The sequence below is a fragment of the Perissodus microlepis genome, chromosome 15, assembly GCF_051167445.1.
Source record: "Perissodus microlepis isolate ML-2025 ecotype Zambia chromosome 15, ASM5116744v1, whole genome shotgun sequence".
Classification (NCBI taxonomy): Eukaryota; Metazoa; Chordata; class Actinopteri; order Cichliformes; family Cichlidae; genus Perissodus; species Perissodus microlepis.
The window spans coordinates 7,508,443-7,532,169 of NC_140475.1; the positions used below are offsets into that span (position 1 = coordinate 7,508,443).

General features: G+C 41.1%; 1 protein-coding gene across 3 annotated transcripts in view; it reads right to left on the minus strand.

Moving 5' to 3' along the window:
- itsn2a (intersectin 2a) overlaps window positions 1–23,727 on the minus strand; it is a 44,804-nt gene that overhangs the window by 11,100 nt on the left and 9,977 nt on the right. For 2 of the 3 annotated variants that reach the window (XM_084952498.1, XM_084952497.1), the window contains exons 3-26: window positions 15,653–15,745; window positions 15,478–15,541; window positions 14,897–15,072; window positions 14,589–14,804; window positions 12,499–12,592; window positions 10,328–10,470; window positions 10,005–10,068; window positions 8,530–8,667; window positions 8,340–8,446; window positions 7,988–8,250; window positions 7,760–7,909; window positions 7,522–7,662; window positions 7,348–7,435; window positions 7,123–7,262; window positions 6,154–6,234; window positions 5,461–5,606; window positions 4,981–5,383; window positions 3,737–3,906; window positions 3,464–3,524; window positions 1,023–1,258; window positions 902–942; window positions 648–817; window positions 527–560; window positions 291–412 (exon numbers count right to left, since the gene is read on the minus strand). In XM_084952498.1, coding sequence (XP_084808624.1) covers window positions 291–412; window positions 527–560; window positions 648–817; window positions 902–942; window positions 1,023–1,258; window positions 3,464–3,524; window positions 3,737–3,906; window positions 4,981–5,383; window positions 5,461–5,606; window positions 6,154–6,234; window positions 7,123–7,262; window positions 7,348–7,435; window positions 7,522–7,662; window positions 7,760–7,909; window positions 7,988–8,250; window positions 8,340–8,446; window positions 8,530–8,667; window positions 10,005–10,068; window positions 10,328–10,470; window positions 12,499–12,592; window positions 14,589–14,804; window positions 14,897–15,072; window positions 15,478–15,541; window positions 15,653–15,745 — 3,341 coding nt within the window. The remainder of the gene's footprint in view (window positions 1–290; window positions 413–526; window positions 561–647; window positions 818–901; window positions 943–1,022; window positions 1,259–3,463; window positions 3,525–3,736; window positions 3,907–4,980; window positions 5,384–5,460; window positions 5,607–6,153; window positions 6,235–7,122; window positions 7,263–7,347; window positions 7,436–7,521; window positions 7,663–7,759; window positions 7,910–7,987; window positions 8,251–8,339; window positions 8,447–8,529; window positions 8,668–10,004; window positions 10,069–10,327; window positions 10,471–12,498; window positions 12,593–14,588; window positions 14,805–14,896; window positions 15,073–15,477; window positions 15,542–15,652; window positions 15,746–23,727) is intronic. The other variant, XM_084952499.1, reaches the window with a different exon arrangement.

Here is a 23,727-nt window from a genome sequence, read left to right on the forward strand (position 1 = left end):
TAAAGCTTTTCATTCTCGTCGCCATATAATCCAGTAGGTGTCACATTATAATGTTCTAAATTCCTTTCACAAAGAGGCAGAAATGTGTCATTTGCAACCGGGAGGTGGATTTAGGAGAATAATGACTCATTAATTGTGCTTACACGGCGCTCGGCAGTGCAATTGACCTTCTGCACTTGCAGCCAAAGTAAAAATTTCTAGCTGAAATCATAATTTTTCTGATGTTAACAGTTTCAATTTATCCATGGCTCTTTAAAAAAGAAAAATGAAAAAAGTATAGTATAGCTTACTTGCAGTTCCCCGAGCCACCAGCCGGTGGAGTTCTTGGCCAGGACCACGATCAGTTGCCCCGGAGACAGGCGAAGCTGATGCATCGTTGAGGCCCCAGTGGTGGTGACTGCCTGCGCAACCTCTGTTGACCAACCAGAAAAAGCCAACAGTGAATTTCGATCATTTAAATGTCAAGAGAATAACAGAATGAGTCATCAAACACCGACTGAGTGTCCGCCTGTGTGTTCATTCTCACCAGGTTTCTTGGTTGGACCTCCAGGTCTTGATGCCTAAAGTTAACAAATGAAATGTAAAGCAGAAATAAAGTATTAATTTAATTTGGCAATTTTTTTTCACATTAACTCAGCTTGACTCACCTCTGGCAGTTCTACAGGTCGGACATAGTTGGAGGGAAAGAGCCCTGTCTGGTCCCCAATGCATCCTCGCCACCACTCTCCTTCTTTCTCCAACACCAAAACAACATCCCCCTCGACAAACGTCAAGTCCCCCACCTCTGGGCTCTCATATGTATACAAGGCCACGTATTCTGGTAAGGACAACAATAGCACCAGTTAGGAAACCTTCGCTGACTTTAACTAGACCTTATTTTCCACAGATAAACTACTCTTACCTTCTAGTTGAACTGAATCAGATGTGTCCAACGCATCCACACTATGATGGGAAAAACACATGGTGAAGCAAGTCTTTCAGTTGTTAAAGGTTTTACACAAAAGGGATGTGCGTCTTCTTACTCTGTATTGCCAGCAGTCTCCAAAGCGACGTAACTTTTGGGGAACCATCCCTGCATCCCGTTGATCTGCCCCAGCCACCAATCTTCCCTCTGCTGCAGCACGCTGATGATGTCTCCCTGCGAGAAGCTGAGCAGTGTGGTGATGACGTCTGTCGCCGAACCGCCTGAAAGGCTGAGGTGGGTTTCTGAAGTGGCTGACCATGATGAGAGGGCCCGAGCGAGCAGAGGAACGGAGGACTGAGGAGTGTGATCAAAGGAACAGCGATCTGTCACCATGGGTACATCTAAGAAATCAATCACTAGACGCTCCCCTCCCCTGGACTTGCAACACAACTAATTTCACCTTTGGACCATGGGACATGACCTACAAACGCTAGAACTGCCAACACTGATGTCATCAGACATCTGTAAATATGTGTGTGACCCACAGAGAGTCAGAGAGAAGAACTCCCATCAGAGAAAAGCTATAAATATACAGCTGTGCTGTTTCTGAAGATGTGTGTTGATGTCAGCAGACCTATTTCTGATCATGCCACAGTCTAGTTATACACTACTATAATAACACAGATGAACTAAGAAGGGAAACATGAAGATTAAATGATCTCATGAACTTTTTTCAGTAACAGAGTGATAACTTTTAGCCATGAAGTGAATGTGCTCTTTTGGTTGAATCAACCAGCAACTACAGGGTGGACGTGCCCTTGTGAGGTCAATCTACAACCACCATGGTGACTCCTGTTTTTGTGTGGAGATTGAGAGGTGTGGATCCAGGCGCAGACAATGATGCAGGAGAGTGTTCAAACTTAAAATGAGCCTTTATTGTGGCTGTAAGAATTACTACAAAACCACTAACAAAACCTAAACTGGGGACAGCTACAGAATGATACGCAGACCCTCCGACAAAGAACAGAGGTAACCACACACTAAATATACACACAAGGTAACAAGGAAATGGCACACAGGAGGGAGACACAGCTGAACCTAATTAGACAAGACAACGGGAAAGCATAACCCAAAACACTGAACACCAGACGGGGGACTCTCCAAAGTAAAACAGGAAATGCAAAACAGAAAACCACAATTCCCAGAATAAAACTTAAACCGAACACACAAAACACTGGGTTGCAGACCCAGGACTGTGACAGTTTTTTTTAAACTATAACAACCATTACATCAACATTCTGATTTATCCAATACTGTGATTTAGTACCAGATACTTATTAAGAAATATTACCGTGCCCCATAAGCTTAAATTGCACTTTGAGCTTACTGGTAATTGGCCGGTTTTACAGGTAAGTCCATAATTTGCTGGATAAAGACACATTTTAGTTTTACCTTTGCACACCAGAACAGGGATTTTAAATGAAACAATTAATACATGACTGAAGTGCAGGCTTTCAGTTTTAATTCGAGGCGTTTTACGAATATTTTGCGCAAACTGTTGACAAACTACAGCCATTTTTAATACCCACTCCCCTACAAACTAACACCATTTTAAATTTAAAGATCGTTTTAATACTTGTAAAAACATCATGTTTCCTCCCTCTATATAGTCTGATGGGCCTTTGCTACAGCCACCATCAGCTACTGCTTATTTGCCTTCAGTTTTGTCTTCGGTAACTGAAAAGCATGCTCTGGGTTGTTTTTGCAGTATGCTTTGGGTAATTATCCATTTGCCCCGTAAACTGCCATCTGATTGGTTTTACAACATATGACTGAATCTGAGCAGACAGTACAGCCCTGTACACTTCAAAATTCATCCTGCTACATTTATCAGCAGTCACACCATCAATAAACACTAGTGACCCAGTTTCACTGGCAAACACATCCATGCTATAACATTGCTTCCCCTATGTTTGACAGACAATGTGGTATGCAGACGATCATGAGCTGACTTTTTCAGCCAAATGATGGCTTCCCCAACCTGCTCTGACTTGCTTTTTGGACCTTATATTTAACTTGTATATGTAATTGCAATGCAAACTGATAAAATCTGAACTGAATCAACTTTATCTGTTATTCTCTGCTTCATTTGTCTTGAAATAACAAGAGAAAAGGCCTCACCTGGCCATGAAACTGCTTGCCAGTCAACTGTCCGCTTATTGAGAAAATGGGTCGGTATACAAAAAGTCTGCAATTCCCCAAACAGCTCATGCAAATTATTTTCTTTTTGAAGCTTTTGAATTCAAGCTGAAAGTCTGCATTTCACATAGAGCAAAAACTATAAAAACTGTCTCACAAATTATGGATCTAACTGTATCTTGCTAACATGCTAAACTGGAAAACTTCTGGAAAACTAAAGACCTTTTTAAACAAAGGCAAAAATGAAACAGGGCTTCATTTTTACTGCTGAAGTAGGTCACAGTAAAGTTTACCTGCTCATTATAAAGAATAAGGAGTCATCTAGCCAGGAAATAAGAGTAAACAACAGTCAGGCTCTACCTGTGAAGCATCAGATTGGACAGGAAGAGGGCTGTCACCTTTTTCCACCATATCGGGGTGTCTGGGTAAAACAAGAGGGACAAACCATTAGGGAAGGATCCAAGAAAAGAATAAAAACAACCTGACAGTGCTATGGCATAAATTACAACGACCTAGGTGGCTGTTACAGACTTTCAGTCAGCAGAAAAAAAAGACCCAGACAGTTCTATCTTTAGTGCAGAGGAGCTAAAAGCCTAGAAACAATCTCAATCTGCTCCTCCTGTTTTATGTTACCTTGTGTTTAGTGGTGGTGGCAGACAGGACATTTTTCCAGGTGAAGTGGGACCACTTTGAGTCGAGGCAGGGGTCAGACATTTCTCAGCGTAACTCTGGGGGAACCAGCCCCTGTTTCCGCGGTAACTTCCGCACAACCAGCCAGGCTCACCGACCGTGTGCTCATCCACCTGCATCACGGAAAACACAGTTCACTTGCAGTCAGTCATTCGCAGCGAGGGGATCAAGATAAACGTTTTGTTTCCCTACTGCAGTAATCAGGAGCAATTACGACTGCACAGCAACACAAGTAGTGTGTTTAGACACCCATCACTCACACACACACGCATCAAGGCAGCTCAGTGGTGTGTGAACAGTCCTTAATTCTTTGTTAAATTAACACTTTCAGAATTGATGCTCATTGAGGAAACGTGGATAACCGGGATAATTGATTGAACTTTAACTCCATCAGTGATTACTTAAAATCAAAATATAATTATAGATTTTTAACCAGCGGTGCAGTGGTTAGCGCTGCTGCCTCACTGTGAGAAGGTCCTGTGTTTGAATGCAGCCTGGGACCTTTCTGTGTGGTGTCTGCATGGTGACTGTGGTTAGTCTGCCTTCCTCCCACAGTCCAAAGACATGAGTGGGATTAGGTTAACTGGTGATTCTCAACTGACTATAAGTATGAATGCTTGTTAGCCTCTCTGTGTTAGTCCTGTGACAGATTGGTGACGTTTCTAGGGCGTATCCTGCCTCTTGCCCTCTAGCAGCTGGGACAGGGTCTGGCTGGATAAGCCAATGGATGATTATTAACCAAGCCAAGGGTGAAACTCTTTCTGTATTTCTTATTCCAAAAAGTAGGCCAACACCAAAGCCAAAAAAAAAAATAGCAAAAAAAAAAAATCACCGCTTGAAGCTGAGTTAACCTCGTATTCTAGAACAGAAATTGACACGCTGACAATTTGGAATCGTGGCAAATGTGCCAACGCTGGCAGCTGTACTTGACCGCTGTGTCACCTTTGATAAATCGAGCCACTGAACTGGACCGTGCTTGTGGTGTTGCTGCCATTTGGTGCATTTTTTAAATGGACTGTAATGGAATTATCTAACGAGTCTGACACTGAGCCTAAAAAGCCAACAGCTCAGGTCCCACAAAAACTAATTGATAATCAAAAGCAACAAGATTTTGAGTAATACATATTAAATACATTTAAAAAAGACGAATATCCTGCGTGTTTACAGCGCGGGTGTGTGCTTCGTACCTCTATGAGACAGTCTGCGTCTACACTCAGCTCATCTGCGTTGCGAGCAACAAAGGAGTACAGGGCTCTGTAGGTGGTTAGCTTGGGTGCCAACTTCTGCCCCATTTCCTGCTCTTCTTTCCTCCTCTTCTCCTCCTCAACCTCTTTCCGTCTCTTCTCCTCCTCGGCCTCCCTCCTCTTCTTCTCCGCCTCTGCCTCCTCCTCCTCTCTCCTTCTCTCCTCTTCTTGTGCTTTCTCCTGGGCTGCCCGGTGGCGAGCCTGTGCCTCTCTCTCTTCCTCTTCCCTCTGTCTGGCCCTCTGCTCCTCCAGAAGCCTCCTCTGCCGTGCCTCCTCTTCCTCTCTCTCCCTCTTCTCTTGTTCCCTCCGCTCCTGCTCTCTCTTTTCTTGCTCCAGCTTTGCCTGTCTGTGGGAAGTAAACGCAGCTTAATAAAGCCACATTATGTCTAAGCAAGAGTAATACAGACAAACCCTGAGATTCACCTGGCCGCCTCTTCTTCTTCCTCTCTCCTCCTCCTTTCTCTCTCCTCCTCCTCGCGGCGTCTCTGGAGCTCCCTCAATTTCTCCTCTTTGACTCTGTGCAGGTCGTCCAGAACAGCCTGCTGCCTCACCTGCTTCTCCCTCAGCTCCTGACGCCGTCACAGAATGTGCAACACAAGGAGACATGTAAATATCTGTCTAAGACCTTTGTTCTTATCAGCCTTAAAAGTCTGAAAGAACCACAACATAACAGCTTCTCCACACGATGCACTTAGCATGACAAGATAAATATTGTTTTGCCATTTATGATTTCTCATAAACAGCAGCAACATTCACAGAAACACGCAGGCATGCTGTATGTGCATAGTAAGTATGAACTGAGTTTCTTTTCTCTTTCTAACACAGAAGTTGTGCAGGTTAGACATTCTGTGTGCGTGCGTTTTACCCTCAGGGTGCATCCTGTTTACACAGAAAACACAGACTAGAACAAAACCCACGGAGAGAAACAACAGCGAAGGAAGAAGGCATGGTACCAACAAAAACCTCTATTTAAAAATGATTCAAAAGAGCAGGAAAAGATGAACGAGCAGATCAAATCATTGCGGGATGCAAAGGAAAGGAGATTTAAGATTGTTGCTTGAAGGGGGGGAAAAATGTACAGAGTGGGAAATAAAGCGACAGAGAAAGAGGGTTAACCTTGATGAGAAGGAAGAGCTGGCTGAGGCAGGCCAGCAGAGACAGAAGGCCTCGGAGGACACAGTCGTCCATATCCCCGAGCTATGGAAATAACAGTGTGACGATGGAGGGAGACAAAATGTTTAGACGATGGGTGAGGAGAGCAAAGAAGAAAAGTGTGTCACAAAGGAACGGGCAGAGACAACAAAAATAAAAAGTAAGAAGACACATCCAGGTAGCAGGGAGAAGAAGAAGACAAAAGAGAAAGAGAAGAAGCCAGGGGTTAAAAGCTTTAAAAGCTGCTTAAGAAATAAACAAACCAAGAGACAGAGACCAAGAGAAAGGGAGAGCAGGTGTTTTAGTGCTCCAGTTGTTAACATCAGACTGATGATAAGACTCTGAGAGGACGTCATTCACAGCTATCAAATTATCAGGCTGTTTGATGACTAACGTAGACTTCAGAGACTGTATGTGTGCAAAAATAGTTTAAGTTTCCATTGCCCAAGGGGTGAAACTCTAGAGCTATTGTGACCAGTTGAACAAGATTTCACAGCAAGTTGAAAACGCCCTGTTTTTGTGCTATTTAATATCAAGCCAGAGCTGTGGGACAAAAACAACAGTATGCTTTTGCTTCATTTAACATCAGTGCAATCCATCTTAAAGCAATTTTACCTTATTTTGCTGCACGATTATATTCACTACTATGAAACTTCTCTTGCAAAATATGTTGACGCTAAATAAAGTCGGGGTATGAGAAACCCAACTTTAGCCTTAAAGTTAGTTTCATGAAGAAATAGTTTCAGATTGTGATGAATGATATTAAAGAACTGCCAAGGGAGGCAGCTTAGTGTGCTACATACACGTCTCGGTACAAATACAGAATATAAAGTGCTTCCTATAATTTATGGGTGATATCAGAGGCTATGTTCTTTTTTTTCCCCTACAACTTTGGTCTGAATGAGTCTGTAGTGGCCTGAACCAAACACTGACCTTAAGCTCCTTATTGTACTGCTCCATCTGCGTCAGTTTGTCTGTCGTTTCCCTTTCCAGGATGTCAAGCTGGTCCTTCAGCCTCCGGCAGTTTACAGTCTTCTCCGTCACAGTCCCGGTCAGGGAGGTCAAAGTCACAGCTACAAAGATCAAAGGTCAGAGACATGTCAGACCAGCGGCCAGTGACTAATCTGTGTGACGTGAGAGGAGGCATTTGTCACCCACACGGGAGTTTGTTGAGGCTGATGTTTTGCAGCTTCTCACACAGTCTCTGTTGTTCTGGAACCAGCTGTGAGAGCTTCCTCTGCCACTCCTGCGACCAACCGAGAGGAGAGCGCGTAAAAACACACATGCAGAAAGATGACAGGGCAGAAAACAGAGAGAAACATTTCTGTTAACCTCAAACTCGAGCTGAAGCGCGTTAATCTCTGCAACGCGGGTGTCCCTCTTCTGATTGACGAGGTCCAGCTCAGCCTTCTGAATCCGCCTCTTGCTCTGAGCGTCGCGGAGACGGTCTGAGATCTGCTTGTGCATGTTCCCCTGTGAGACCAGGTAAAAGATATCATGGTGCACCCATGCTTTGATTAGCACTGTGAATTGTAGGTGTGAATATTTATCAGTGTTAATGTAGCCTCACCACAGCCTCTAGCTCCAACTCCAGACTCTTCTTTTTCGCCCTTAGCCGAGAGATCTCCTCTTGCTCCCCCTCTTTCTTCCTGCCCAGCTCCTCTCTTTTCGCACGCTCCCACTCGTCCCTCCGCTGGCGCTCCATCTCCTGCTTCGCTGCCTGGAAGTATGAAGACAGAAGGTTATCAGAGAAGACCATCGATCCCAGACAGCATCACCCGACTGCTCCGGCACTCACCTCCTTCCTCTCCAGCTCTCTCAGCCTCTCCTCTTCCCTTTGTCGCTCCATTTCTCTCTGCCTCTCCAGCCGCCTCTCCTCCTCCAGCCTCCTCCGGTTCTCCAGCTCCCTGGCCTCCCTCTCCCTCCGTTCTTGAGCCTCTCTCTCCTCCCTCTCTCTCTTCTCCTTCTCCTTTTTCTGCTGCTCCTCAAGAGCTAGACGTCGTTTCTCCAACTCTGCGCTTCCCTTTGCAAAGTTCTCCTTCAGCTTGTCCTCAAAGGACACTAAGAGGAGGGGAAAGAAATAGGTGTATTACAAAGTAAGACAGAGGACGTCCAATGGAACAAAACATGCAGAATTCACAAAGCCATACCGCTGCTCTTGTTCTTTTGAGCAGGTTCTATCTCTGCTGTGTCTATTAAACAGGGAGTTATGTAGGGCCCTGTTCCATTAACAAGCTCATTGGACTTAATTCCTCCTCTGTAACAAAAGCAAAAAGAACATTTGTTCATTTATCTATTTGGTTAATTTTTTTAAAAATTGTAAATGAATCTCTGTGTTACCTCAGAGAGGGTGGTACTAGGTCTTGTGGCAGAGTGAGTGGTAGAGGGCGGCCCGTCTTAGCCATGTCCACCAGGTGCATGGCCAGAATGAACTCATCAGCCTGCAGCTGGCCATCCTTATCCACATCTGCCAAGGTCCTACAGACAAATCACACAGTGCTGTGTGTCAATAAGAACATCATGGTGAGAAGATAATGAAGTTAGAGATTTTTCACTGCAAGCATCCTTCTGCCGTTTCTGGCATTGGGACAGTAGTGGAAGGAAACTTGGGATATAAATCAGAGTACTGGGCTCACAGACATTCATCAGCTGATAAAGCGGAGGAGAATGAGGGGATCATCACTGCAAACAAATGGTTTCAGATAATAAGTAATGTTCTTAGTACTGTCAGATATTACAGCTATAACCTTTATAAAGTACTACTGAGTCTTATTACTTCAAATGTGTTATTTGCTCCTTTTGTGGCTCACAGTTCCAATAAAATACAGTACGATGCAAAAGTCGTGAGTTAGCCAGACTTTCCTCTATATTTTAAAGTGGTTTTGAGCACTAGTTCTTCAGGCTTTCTGAAAGTCTGTTTCTTTAGAAGTTGGCTACTTTTGACCTCACTTTCAGTCTAATCCATGTATTAGCCATTTTCAGACTAATTTTTTTGTTGTTGCTGTTGTTTTTTAAGCCACTTAACTCTGACCTATGAATTATTCAAGCATGAAAGAGGTGTGCTAGCTCAAGGGATAAACTAGTGTTTGGTGTACGCATAACATAAAACTTAGCAAATTGTCTGTTTAGGCACTTTGTTACCAGCAGCCTGTGTCAAACTGACAGCGAACAGGCAGCCAGCATCCTGATTCCTTGAATGTCCTTCAAGAAGTCTGGAAGATTGCTTGCCTAAGGAACGTGTTGAAGAATAAACATGGTCATATCAAATATTGACTTTTAAACTTGCTCAAACTGTACAAACTCTGCTTTTGCCTCATATACAGAATTTATGTTTGCATCTATTTCCCATTTCCTAACAGTATAATGAAATGAGGGATAGCTCGAGATTTTTGCACAGTACTGTATAGTCAAATTAGAAATGCTTCAAAGCCAGCTTTACAAGTGGTTAAACTCTTTTAACACAGTCAGCGTTGGTATTTACGTTGTCTGCAGAGCTCAATTTTATTATTGAAGCACATAATCAATTATCTGACCATTAAAGAGTGGTACACACTATTTCACTTAACATAGTTCCATGCTTTTACTTAAGTAAACTCTCCTCTTAACCCTAGTTTACGGGTAAAATTAGGAAATTCTAACCTTTAACCTAAAACAGACTTCACAGACTTTGAGGTCTTGAAAAAAAAATAGGGGAAAGTGGCAAAAGGGTCCTCACTTTACCAAAATGTCCTTACTTCAATGGTCATAAACTGTCACTGGTCCTCACTACGATAGATAGGCAAGAACATACACAAACATACACACATTACACTCACCAGATGGTAGCTAACTGAGTCTGCGTCAGATTTGATGCCATCAGTGCATTTCTAACCTGAGGTCCTGCAAAGTAACACGTAGATCAGATCAGAACAGCAAAGTGAACTCTTACAGTGAATACGTTTGTGTGCTTTCCAAGTTCTGTTAAGTGCAGTTAAGAGCAATTACAGGAGAACGCGAGTGCATGTGTGCAAAGTGAAACTGACCCTAAATTGTTTGCTTTTAAACTCTGACAGGAGCACTCATGTGGAGCCTAGTGGTCCTGAGAATTTCATGTTTGTTTAAATTCATGCGTGTATGTTTGTGTGTGCACAGGACTTACCTGATAAGTAGCCGGTCATGAGCTTGTCTAGTGTGTTGAACTGTTGACGGTACTTGAGTCTTGAGGCCTGGGAAACGGCCCAATCACTTGCGCCCATCTTTGGGGAGTTACTGGCCAAAGATGTGGTGGAGGAGGAATTGGAACTATGGTAAGAGAGAAGAAAGGTGTGTCTATATGTCAACAAATCACCTAAAGGGAACTGAAAAAATATTATTATTATATTATATATGATCAGCCTTTTTCTTTCTCCTTAGACCACTAATTGCTTGGAGACTCCCCGGTGTTATTTCTCAGCTCTTAATTAACTGCAGAGGAAGCTGGCGCAAACAGCTAAGCAGACAATGACTTTTGGACAATGAAACAAGACAACATCATACTTTCGGGTTATCATAATCAGCCATTCGGTGGGGCGCGGTGGTTGAATTGTTAGCACTATCAAGTGGCTGGCTCAAACTGGGTTTACTCTAGGTCCTTATTCTTACAGTTCAAATACATGCATGTTAGTTAACTGTTGATTCCTGGATATGAAGCAGATAAAGTGCTTAAAGTTTATAGAATAAATCATGTTATAAATGTATGGTTACATTTGGCTAATAGTCAGTGAGACAAGAAAAGTGCTATATAAATACCAGTCCATAATGAGTATGCCAGACCACATGATAGTCATGGTTGAAAATTGTAGCAGAGTGGGAACTTGCAACACTCATTAAGGTTTCAGAAAGACAACAGGAGATGCCAAAGCATTGTTTTTCTGGGTGTATATACGCACAGTAATAAGATTGCGGAAGTACAGACCGGAAAAACCTCAAAGAACTATCACGCATCTGTCCTAATATTAGAAAGTCTAACAGCTAGAACTGCAAGGTAAAAGCAGCTGTGGGATTAAACTGCATCTATTTTACCTCTTCGTATTCTGGTGCCCTTAATAATGCTTTCCTTACCACCTACACCTGAGGTCAGGGCTTATTGTGTGAAGCGTTAAGCTATTCAAAACAATGAAATCAGATACTATTTGTGTTCTTTTCCAAACCCACTCAAAACACCGTGAGGTGGACAAAGAATATTAGATATTCAAGAGGACTTGGCTGTCAGAGAAACTGCAAGAGGGCCTTCCAAACCTCAGCAGATATTAAAGTACATCGTACCAAAACAGAGATGAAAGCTTCACTGGCACATAAGTAAAACTACAAACCCCTCCAGTCGCAGTCTTATATTTCATTTTAGACATGAGCTAAAATTCAATTTTGATTTCATTTTAGAAGTGAGCAGGCCAAAAACAAAGAAAAAACATATCTATTCAGTGGGCACAAAACAGTATGAAATGACACACTAGGAGATCATTGATGTGATGGCCTAATTCCCCTAAAGTCACCAGCTAAAAAAAAACCCCTCCCACATATTTTAAGCTGCAGCAGCAATTTGGGCTTATTTCTGGTGACGAAGATTCAAGTAACTTATTTATTTTGTTTGCCTGTTTTATGTTACCTAATATCTTACCCTGAATAGGAATGACTGAAATGGGGACACAGTGGCTTATGGAGACCACAGGGACCAATGATCTATCTACCTTATGTCTAAGTGACTATAGACAGATGACTATATAACATTTACAAAAAAAACCCCATTGTAGTTGTTCAGAAAAATAGTCATGACTAATAAACCTTCATAGCATTCTAAGCATTTAAGATCTATAATGACCTCGCCCATTGAGAATGCTTTTGGATTCCTGTTCTCTGACGTTTTCGACTCTAAACAAGACAACTTCCTGCTATTGCCAAAACCCTCTGATTTCAAAATGTTTTTCCTGTACTCAGTGTTATCTGGGAGTTTCATCTCTGTTTGTGCTCTAATTCTCAACCCTTTCCTGCTGAAATCACGGCATGACTGCATCTGTCTGAGTGCTCAAACAAGCGTGTGTAGATAACAAACGGGATGTTTTAAAACCAGTATACCCTAAATTTAACTGACATAAATATTTCTAAATTCGTCTTTCAGCATGACTTCACTTATGTAGTACACACATGCAGCATTGATCCGAATCTCCCGTTGCGCCACATCTCAAAGGAGCTCTACTGGATTGAGATCTAGTTTGAAAGCATTTTCCTAGAGGCAAAGCACATCTTTATTACATGCTAATAACAGTTTAGTAATTTGCTCAGTAATAATCTCACCTGCTCGATCCCAGGTCAAGTAGAGAGTTGGCCTTTGACATGCCCGTGGACGGGGAGAAGGCCATAGGAGAGGAGAAGCCAGAGAGAGGAAGTCCTGTAAATGCAGTTGGAGACACTCTGTTAATGGTAAAATCTCCATTTGGGAAATTCAAAAGAATGTTTCAGTTTACACATGGTACTATATCCAGAACGTGCACGTCCTTTTCTTTAATAGATCAATTTATGACATTCTGCAAACATGCAGACGGCTGCTGCCCTTGGTGGTACGTACATCTAATCTTATCTGCTCATACTTTACAGTCGCTGCACACAGACCTCAACCAGCAAGGTTATTAACATCTGGGTAAGAGATTGTAGTTGGCTGCAACCACTTGCTAAAGAGAGTCTCAAGAGCTGTGGCACTGGTATATTTTCATCAGAGAGGGAGAGAGAGAAAAATGGAGGAGGAACACCAAATAAAAGGCTAATCTCACACTAACTCTTATTAGATTGCTCATTTCACAGCCAGAAATCGTACTGGAACAGACTGAGTAAGATTAAAGAGAATGGCCACGGAACAGATGGAGGAGGTGAGAAAAGAAGAGAACAGACTGAGATGTAAGAGAAATCCAAACAGAAGAACTGCTAATGTATATATAACATATATGTTCCTACAGTTGATATAAATTAACTTTCCTATCTGAACTGCAGCAAACACTGAGTGTGTGAAAAGCTGCAGTGCTGCATCTCTCTCACACACACACACACACACAAACACACACACACACACACAGATATGCCTATACGAAATGCAAAGCATGCACGCATCACAAGACCAATATAAGACTTGAGGGAGTAGAAAGATAAGGTGCAGCTCTTTCATGTTCCAAGCGTAATCCTCACTGCTTTACTGCACCACTGAAGCTCAGGACATGAATAACTGACCCTTACACATAAAATATTAACAAATTATATGTAAAATCCTGTATGCACCATGCTCCATACTGTTCAACAAAAATCGAATCTCCCTGCAAAGCTGCTAAAAAAGCAGGAGCAAAGAAGTTGCAGATTTCAGCTTTACCAAAAGACAAATCTGCTTATTTCATATCACACACAACCAAGTCATGTTACTGAATTACACCAAACATTTATGTTGGGTAAACTGGGGTTAGTTGATTAGCTGACAGGTGATTTTTGGTTTATTTATTTATTTTTACTTTGCAGAGAGCTGGTTCTGGTGAATCATCAGAAACATTTTCGGTGGTGAAGATGGTGGCGATACTTAAAAGTTTTGCAAGTATGTGTTTCAAAGTTGGAAAATATTTGGAAATATGATTAGGCTAACATAGCTGAAACCATCTGATCATTTAAATGGATGCTACTTATTAGAGCCATACTGATATATGATTTTTAAGACGATAACTGGTCATTTAAAAAGCCGATAATTCGATATAATTGTTTTTTTGTTTTTTTTAAACAAGTTTTTAAGTCAATTTTTGGCAAAATTACTGTTATTCTTCAACACAGTCCAAATTATCTTAGGTCAACTTTCTGGTAATTTCTTTAAGTAGTCTTCAGGCTTTTGAAATTACATTCAAAGCTCTTCTTTGGACGACGGCTATCTTTTGTTCCATTCATAATCTATTTATGACAGGCTGCTAGTAACAAAGTGCATAAAGAGACTATTTAAAATTGTTTTTTTCTCATAAGTTCTAATAAATTAGTCAGGCTCTAATTTTTTTGGTACTTTGTTTTATTTTTGTGAAATGTAAAATCTTCCTACTATACTGGTTTGTTAATCAGCTTTTTGCTGAGTGTCATTTTTAAAGGAATTTATAATATCGGTTTAAGCAAGCAATAAGTGCAATCAGGTCATGGGACCTTGTTATGCAATGTGCAAAGTTATGAGCAGATTACAACTGCACTGGCTTTATTTGCTTGTGAACAAGATAACATTGATGTGTGCCACTGAAATATCGTTGTTAAGTAAAATGAAATGAAATGGCTCTGGAGCATGACTCAATATCTTCAGCCTATGTCATTGCTGGAGCTAATCCATTGATCGTTATCTATTTTGTTTTGCCCAGAATGGTTCCCACTGCAGAACCAACCTGCGTTGTTAGGAACGAGTGGTGGGGTGAGGAGGGTGCCGTTGTGGAGCCCACAGTTTCCAAGCGGGGTGATAAGTGGCAGAGTCACAGGCGTTGGCAACAGGGGTTGCATTGAGGGCATGGGGGGGTTAACTGGGATGGGTGTGAGGATGGGCATGGCTGACATAGCTGACATGGATGACAGACCAATTGACAGGTTTGGCATAGAACCCATTCCTATATGGAGGAAACACACAAAAAAAATCAATCATTTTGTAATTTTTTCAAATGCATAATTATCTCATTTTGGAGAAAAAAAATGCTTGTACCAAATCGTGCTGAGGAAGCGATGGTTGAACCGCAATTGGAAGCAGGAGGCTGCTTCATGACGACTGGCAAGGCGGAGGGCAAGTTGCGTCCTTGAAGTTTAAGTTTGATGAGCTTCATAGCAATGGAAAACTCCAGTTTGTCCATTTTCCCATCACTGTCCATGTCGGCTAAGTTCCTAAAGGAGGGGAAGAAGAAAATCTGGAGTATGTAATGATCCGTGTGTAGCAAAGTGTACATTCCTATTTTTCTTTCCCTCTTTATTGAAACAATAGAAGAAAAATCACTGGGGACAAGGTTGTGGTGGGATTGAATTCCAGTCTCATTTTACACACACACACACACACACACACACACACACACACACACACACACACAGAAAGCGAGTTCTAATTACAGGACGCCCCCGCCCTCTCTTCACTCACATAGTTTACTAGGTGTGGCAGGCTGTGAAGGAAATAAATGCTCAACAGGAAGCTGAACGCAAGCCAGTGTAACAAAATCTTGGACCTACTGACCCACTTGCTCCTGCTCAGCATTGAGTTGTGACAAGGACTTTGCCAAGTTGTCAGTCAGTGCTTACCAAATCTCAGCCAGGACAGAAGCAGGCAGGCCGGACTGCAGGAAGAATTTTCTTGCTTGTTCTCCTGCAGGTAAAAAAAAAAAAACAACCATATGCAGCTCACTTACTGCTAATGACACAACCTCCCGTTAAACAGAAGCAAGTTCGTGGTCTGTTTCTTATGAGAACAGCCTACCTGAGATGTAACCGAGGACGGGGGAGAGGGTCTCAAACTGTTTGTCATGTTTCGCCCTCTCCTCCGGAGTAATGGCCCACACACTGGCTCCACCTGGACAAAACCAAGACACAGTTGTGGTATTTTAAATTCTAAACAAAAAGTGACATTAATGTTGTTGATGTGAGTCCAGCTGACACAAAATATAAGTGCTGGTAATAACAGGAAGTAAAGTTTGAGTTCACAACCTATTTTTGGGCCTTGGCTCTTTAATAATAATCTGAGTCTGCTTGTAACCCCTCTGCACAGGATGCATAACAGCATGCCAGGTTTGAATGGCAAACCTAAAGAGTCATCTAAATTACTGGGTGCTGTACATTATAGTGTTTTTTAAAGATCTGAAGAAGTTAAATTATTTGAAAGGAAAATAGAAAAATAAAATTTGTTAGGCACCATCTAAATAATCAGCTACAAATGTTGTTTGCGTGGAGCTGCTTGAAAATCTTGTAATCTAATTTATGGCATCTAATATAGACAACAAATACACCTTCTATATAAAAGTACAAGTATACCAGAAAGGCACTATATCTCAGTATGAAAGAAAGTCACCCAGATTCTCACATAAAATCAATGAATTCTTATTTTTACACTGCTTCATTAAACACTATTAAATCTGGACAAGTAGTTAGATAAACCTGCGGTCCTACAAATGCACAATATCAAGTGATGCATTGATGCGGTATGCTTGGTATAGCCCCCAGAACTTGGAAATAATCTGTAAGGAAGAAAAATGAACATAAAAGAAGAAAGCTCTACAAATTTAAGCTATTATGGGAGGGGAGTGATCCACCCGTCTCCACAAACAAATTCAAACACATTTAAAGTCAGCGATGGATCCCCGGGCAGATGCGCTAATACAAAATTCAGCTTAGTCTTTTATTCCTCTACCAAACCATACAAAATGTGTGCATAATTTCCAATCCAAATGAGATTTTCAGCTGTGATGAAAACTCTCTTAAGCAGCTCACGATGATGATTAATGTATAAAAATGGTCCAGTCAGCTTTTTTTCACCCCAGCTGCACTCTTGCATATCTCAAGGTAAGTTGAGGGTTGGCCATGAATTAAAGATGAAGTCTGATGTGCTGTGTGACGGATTCGAAACTCAAGTCTTCCTCAATTTCACGGAACGACTTTTAACGGCGGGGGAGTGAAAGATTATATTCAAGGATGATAATCAATTCATCATTAAGGAAGAGCATGAATCCATCAAACCATAACACAATCGGGACATATTTTACGCCTTCTCTCAAACTTCTTTCACGGAACTTGGAAGCTTTGAAGACATTTTGTGGCAAAGAACTGACGGTATGCACCGACGGCTCTCCCCTCATCGCAGCAACTGAACAACAGATGAAGATAAGGAGACAATGACGGATAATAAGCCTCGCAGCGCGTACAGAAGGAGAAGGATGTATAAAAGAAGTGACGCTAGGCTAATGCAGCATATCTAGAAACAGGTTGGAATGGGAAACCGACACAAACACGACTCAACTGGGACAAACAACAAACTTTTTCGTGTTCTTTTTTAAGCTCATCACTCTCTGCTCGACAGATGCGCTTCCTTCATGCTGACAGCTGTTACCATATTGATCACGGTGGTACAGACATAAAGTAAAATGTGCACCAAGATTTCACAAAGAAATAAATAAAGTGGGATCTAGTTTGGGAACGAAGGCAACATTAACTCGCAGTAAGGATCACGATCAAACCCGTTTTCTCACTTTTATAATAAAAATAGCTCAAACCAGAAAATGCTAGAGTCTCAAAGATAACAATCAACTTCTTATTGTTATATTAAATATAATAATATTATATTATTATAGTAAAAGGAGAGAAATATTGAAAGACACCTCAAATTCTAATCACTCTAGTAGATTATAAAATATTCAAACAGACAAAAACTGTCTTTTCAGAATATTAGTATAAAAAAAAAAAAAAAAAAAAAAAAAGGTCTTGAGCGATTACGGGTTCCTGTCTTCAGAGACATGGCTTCCAGGCTCTAATTTATTCAAGTGCTTCAGGAAATACCACCCTGCCCATGATGGAGCTTCCACCCTAGCTCTAACCCAAACAATCCACTGACCTTTGCTTAACATACTTCATATACAGAAGAATGACACAATGGAGTGTAGAGCTTCAGTAACGTAGCCAGAAAATGAAAGTAGAGCAACTTTAGAGTTAAGAGCAAGAAGATCCAATTTCTTTTTCTAAATGTGGGAGCAGATACAATCAAACACTGATAATGGTTTGTTTGTTTGTTAGGAAATATTCTAGCCAAACCTCTGATATGGTTTCAGTGTCTAAACAAACCGACCGAAACCACCACCAGCAATACCTGTTAAGGTGTACGCTTTTCCCCCGATAAAGCCAATGTTAGCAGCACACAGCGGCCGACCCACTTTTAGCCACCGTCAGCAAAATGCTGCCATGAAAAGGAGAAAGTAATTAATCTCTCACAGAGATGTGAGTATTCTTCACATTGTCTCATTGGCTGTGAAAGTCCCCCATTTGAAGCTATTGTAGGTAAGAAAAGGAAGGCGAGATTTAGCACAGTGCCACTGGGACATGTAGCTCGCATGGCCACATCCACAGGCCTGTCAGTCGATTCAGTCTGTGTGTCAGTGAGGGCTGAATGCTATGTGAGTAAGTGGGGCACTGCAAAGCTTCTTACACAGCCATGACCGAATCCATAGGGGTCTTCTGTGGCTTGATACTTATACTGAAAGCATGTGGCCACTCGGTATGACTCCTGATAAAAAGATGGTACAGTTCCGATTTACTAGTATACATAACCTGACACTGAACTACAGGGTTCCACACTCTTGATACAGATTCACAATATTTGCAAATTTCAGGCACTTGTTATGAAATGTGGATTGGGTATGAAAGGATTTTACACTAATTTGATTGAATATGATTTATGCTTTTAATAAGGCCGTACAATACTGAGTCACCCTCATTTCTTTATATTTTATTGGGGAAATGAGAAATGTGTGCAGTAGTTTCATTACGTAAGGCATAAACAGACAATTCTAACATGGCACGCTTAGGCTGTCAAGGTTCTGGGTCATTCTGACCCAGCATCTTCTTTTTCTTGTGTTTTTGTATTATTCTGTATTATGGTTTAGGTTCTGATATCTTAGTTGTGCTGTTCTGACTATTATTATTATCCTTATGTTAGTGTAGTTCGGTGACTAGTCTGCGCCTGCTGTGTTTCCTGTGTTACTTTAAAAGTCCATGTCTCATGTCAGTGTGTCTAGTTTTGCTTCCCTTGTCTCGTTTTGTCTGATTTCTCCCAGCTGTGTTTCCCTCCTGTCTCCCATTTCCTGATTACTCCAGTGTGTATTTAAGCCCTGTGTTTTCCTTGCCCTGTGTCACCTCGTTAATGTACGTTCACACCCTCATACCTGGCTGTGTGTTGTGTCTGCCTGTTAAACCTTGTTGTGATTCCTAGCGTATTTAGTTTTCTGTTCTTTTGCTGCCCTGCAATAAAAGCTGCACTCTCAGTTTAATTTTGCTGTCTTGAGTCGTGCACGTTGGTCCTCCACTCCTGCCTGCTGCACACAGATCATGACATAGGCAAGCTTTCGTGCAACATTTTTGAGTAATTTTCAAGAGGAGTTCTCTGGGACTTTACAAAGCACTTTTGTTGGTGTTGGCTGCCTTTTGTTCATTTCTCTGTCACAATTAGTCCACACAGCGTCATGTTGAGGTCCAGACTCAAACTATGACTGAGCCTTCACCAGCTTTTACAGAAGACTGCAGACACTCAATTTTACCGCTCTCCTGACCTCCTCTGCACATACTGACAAAAATTCGAAGCAAAAATCCTAATTTGGATTCATCACTCCATCAGACCTGCTGACACTGAATTTCCAATGCAGTCTAGTTCTTGTGTAATTTGGCATACTTGAGCCTTTTCTCTCTGTTTCGCTTCCTTAAGAAAGTTTTCTTGACAGCCACCCTTCCACTGAGACCAGTGAGGCTTGAGTGAACAGTACATGGATCAACAGAAGAGTCAGACAATTTTTCCCCAATTTATCAAGGACATTTTTCAAGAAATTAACTTTTAGATGCTGTTTGTCTGCTGTAGTTTTATAGGCCTACAAATGCACACCATGCTGACATATGCCAGGTTTTCAGCTAACACCTATTTGGGAATCACCTTGTTGGTGCAGAAAAACTATTTTATGCCTGTCACTGCGTCATCTCTGACATTTTTCACAGATTCAACTGAAGTCTATAATGTGTAGACACAACACTTGTTCATAACTTGAATTAGGGGCCTTTTTGTGATTGAATGATTCATAGGTCAGTTTTAAGCAAGTAGTCAAGTACAAGAACTGGACTGAAAAAGAGACAAAAAGCAGTCAATGTAAAAATAAAAAATTTAAAAGGCCTTCAGAAAGCCTCAAGAGCACTTTAAAAAATTACAATAAAGTCTGGCTCCTTGGAAACAAAATATATAGAAAAGAGCCATGACTGAGTCAGCCTGTATCAGTGTGAGTCAGTGTACTGTGTTGTCTTCTATACCTGCCAGTAGCAGGTAATAGCAGGTATTTCTTGTTGTCATTAACTCAAAGTCAGTGTATTCTTCACCTTCAGACATTATTGAGACCAAACAGAAAAAAGAAAATCACGTCCCTAACTCTTACGGAACAGGATCCACAGCAACATCATCTACAGACTTTATTAAACCAACAGTACCACGGCTCACCTACTCAGCCGCCTTTACCTTGTGTGCTTTCACTTCCCTTTGTCAGCCTGTGTGCCGTTGTCTAGGTGGCTGCTAAATCCTAAGGAGACGCTCGAGTCAGTACCCCAAACACCCAGCTCTCGTACTCCGAGGGAAACCACATCACTGCTTTTATAACTATTTACATATCAAACACCTCACCCGGGGAGGACAAGTTGATGGTTCAGATAACTGCATTGGATCAACAGTCTCTGCAGAGCTTCGGTGTACGCACAAACACGCACTTCTCCTCTACGACTGTTGCATAAAATTCACCTGTTTTTAAAATTCACTGACTAATGACTGTGCAAATGCCTCATTGCAGGCTCACTGTGTTAATGAGAGTGTAATAGCGCAAATAGCTCTGCCTCCCATATAATATGTTCCCTCGGAGGAGCTCATCATATACCGATTACATGTTTCTTGATTCTCCCCTCCGTGCCATTCAGCTGGATGGGATTAAAGCGCAGAGAGAGGGTAGTTGTACGTTTTGGTGCTCTGTTAGACTGAAAAATTAGGTGTGTAGATAAGACGCACACACAGACACACACATTCCCTCTTAGGGGTTTTCCACAGAGGGCTTTGAGGAACAGTAACTATGTTCTGCGATCAAAGGATGAAGACAAAACACACAAACACACACACACACACACACACACACAAACACTACTGAGAACTGTGGTTCACAGAAAGGGCAAAAACGCTGAATCACCTTCAACTCGGAACAATAACAAAGACAGACACACAGAAAGCAGCTAGATAGACTTTCCTGTCATTTTTAATGTGCTCTTGAGCGATAGTTTTCTAGAGCAGAAGGTCTTTTAAAGTTTTCTTTCATTCCACTGCTTTTTCTCTTCTTCAATCCAGTCCTTGTACCGGACCACTTTCACAGGAATGTTTTGTTTTTACTTGTTTTTTTTTAAATTTGTTATTTGCCACCTAACACTGACGTATGAATCACTGAATCGCAAAAAATGGCCCCTAACTCAAGAGATGAACTAGTGTTGTGTCTACACATAATAGCCAACCTAAAACTATCTAGATGAACAGCATCTAAAACTCATGTCCTTAAGAAATAGGAAACACACCAGGCAAAGACCTGACACAGAACCTGACAGATACATCAACCCCTTCAGCTGATCCATCTACAGTTGACTGAAAAAGGGTGGCTGTCAAGATGTCATTCTTAAGGAAGGCTAACGGAGAGGAATGGGTATGAGGCTGGGGTGTGCCAAAATACACATGAACTGGACTCTGGAGTGATGGTTCTGAGGGAACAGAACATGGATTGTTTACATTAGGGCTGCAACGATTCATTGAGTATTTCGAATAATTCGATTACAAAAAATTTTCGTCACAAATTCTCTGCTTCAACATTTTGTTTAATGAACAGTGGAAGATGACCTTTAAAAACGTTACTGGGGAAAAAGTGAGCACCCATCAACAAACTCTGACTAGAGAAAAAAAAAAACCTCCATCCGCTGTCATGTGTTTTCCACAGTGAAAAATCTGCAGTAATCCTCCAGAAGTTGTATTAAAATATGCAGATGAACTGTTAACTTGGTCTGACACCATGTTTAAATTATAAAGCTTGCTGAAGGCTGACGGCAGCCGTCCTTTTTTACATGGACTCGAACAGGGGTGAGTCTAAAGGGGGGCATGGTGTGCACTAGACCATATTTATTTCAAGGGGTTATAACATTTTTAGACTGAAAGTGAATTTCTATAAAATACTCTCTCAATTAAATTGTGTTAATATTTAAAAATTAAAGCTTTTTTCGCAGGCCAATAAAAATGTCCATGGGCCAGTAAAACTCTGAGCCACTGACCTGAGGGATTTTAGGGTGGACACTGAATTATTGTTAATATTAATTAAGGTCTACACCATCATAATGTCATGTTTTCAGCAGCACAAAAACGTTGCATCAAAGCACAGGGCCAATTTCACAACACTGATATGTTCGCTTCTCCTCACTATAGCCACCACATTCTCCTTTAAAGGCTTACAAACACAAAGTTGCTCATTCACTTGAACACATGCAGAAACACACGTACAAAAACTCAAAGCTTTCCAAGAAGTCAAAGTAAAGATGAACTTTTTATGACTTAGTTTTGATTGCACATTTATTTTTATTTGACTTTACTTGAGAGTATTTATACATTTTTGCATTTAAGAAAATATTTTCTTAAAAAATAAATTTTCATATGGCACAAAGGGTTTTTTTTTTTGGGGCCCCCCCCCCAGATGAAACAAAAAACACTCAAATTTCTAAAATGAAAACAATAATCAGGATATTTTAAAAGACCTGTATTTTTTCTGTTTTGAATATTTACTATTGCTCAATAATAAGACAAAAGTATTTCTTATCCAATTACTCAACTAATCAATGGAATAATCAATAGATTAATTTATTACTAAAATAAATGATAGCTGCAGTCCTAGTTTACAGCCATCTGTAAAACACGGTGGAGGCTCCATCATGGTTTGGGGCTGCAAGTGTCGTGTGCTGAATTTGACGTCGCATCATGTGGAGCGCACCACAGTATTTGTGGCAGTCCTGATGCTCAATCATCAAAAAGTTTTTTGTTCACGTGAAGTAGTGTTTTCAAAGGGAGAAACCGTTTGTCACTCATCCAAGTGACTTCTTCAGTCTCAGCTGACTGCAGGTTTTCCCAACCTTACAAAGAGTACATTTGCTGTGATGTCAGTTTCTTAATCATTAATATGCAAATTGTCAGGACCACTGATCACTGATCAATGGCCATGAGTACCATTCACCATGTTAATGAATATACAGGATATACAGGATCTGCTGCTGCTGACATCTTGGGATGAGAAATCAAACAGAGATTATGAAACTATTTTACTATCTTTTAATTCAGTCACACTTATTTTGAAAGAACCATTTTACAATTACATTATCTTTTTTTAACAAAAGCTATCATGGTTATTGAGATCTTTGAGACTCTTGCATTTCCTGATTTGAGATATTTTTTGTTCAGGAGAACACTGCAGCGGCTTCGTGCGCCTTAATAGGCCTTAATAGCATAAATAGAAGTGACTGTGTCATGATACTGGGGCGGTACACGAAGCAACCAATGCGGAGGGTACAGTGGTGCCATAACAAATATTGACTTTCAAGCTTATTAACTTTTGTTTTTACCTTAAACACTGAATTTCCATGTAGGTTTGCACGTTTCAATAAATCACTGCAACTATTTTCCACTTTCCTAGCAAAATATAAAGAAAGGACTGGTAGCTCTAGGCTTTTGCATAGTGCTGTATAGTGAACCAAGTG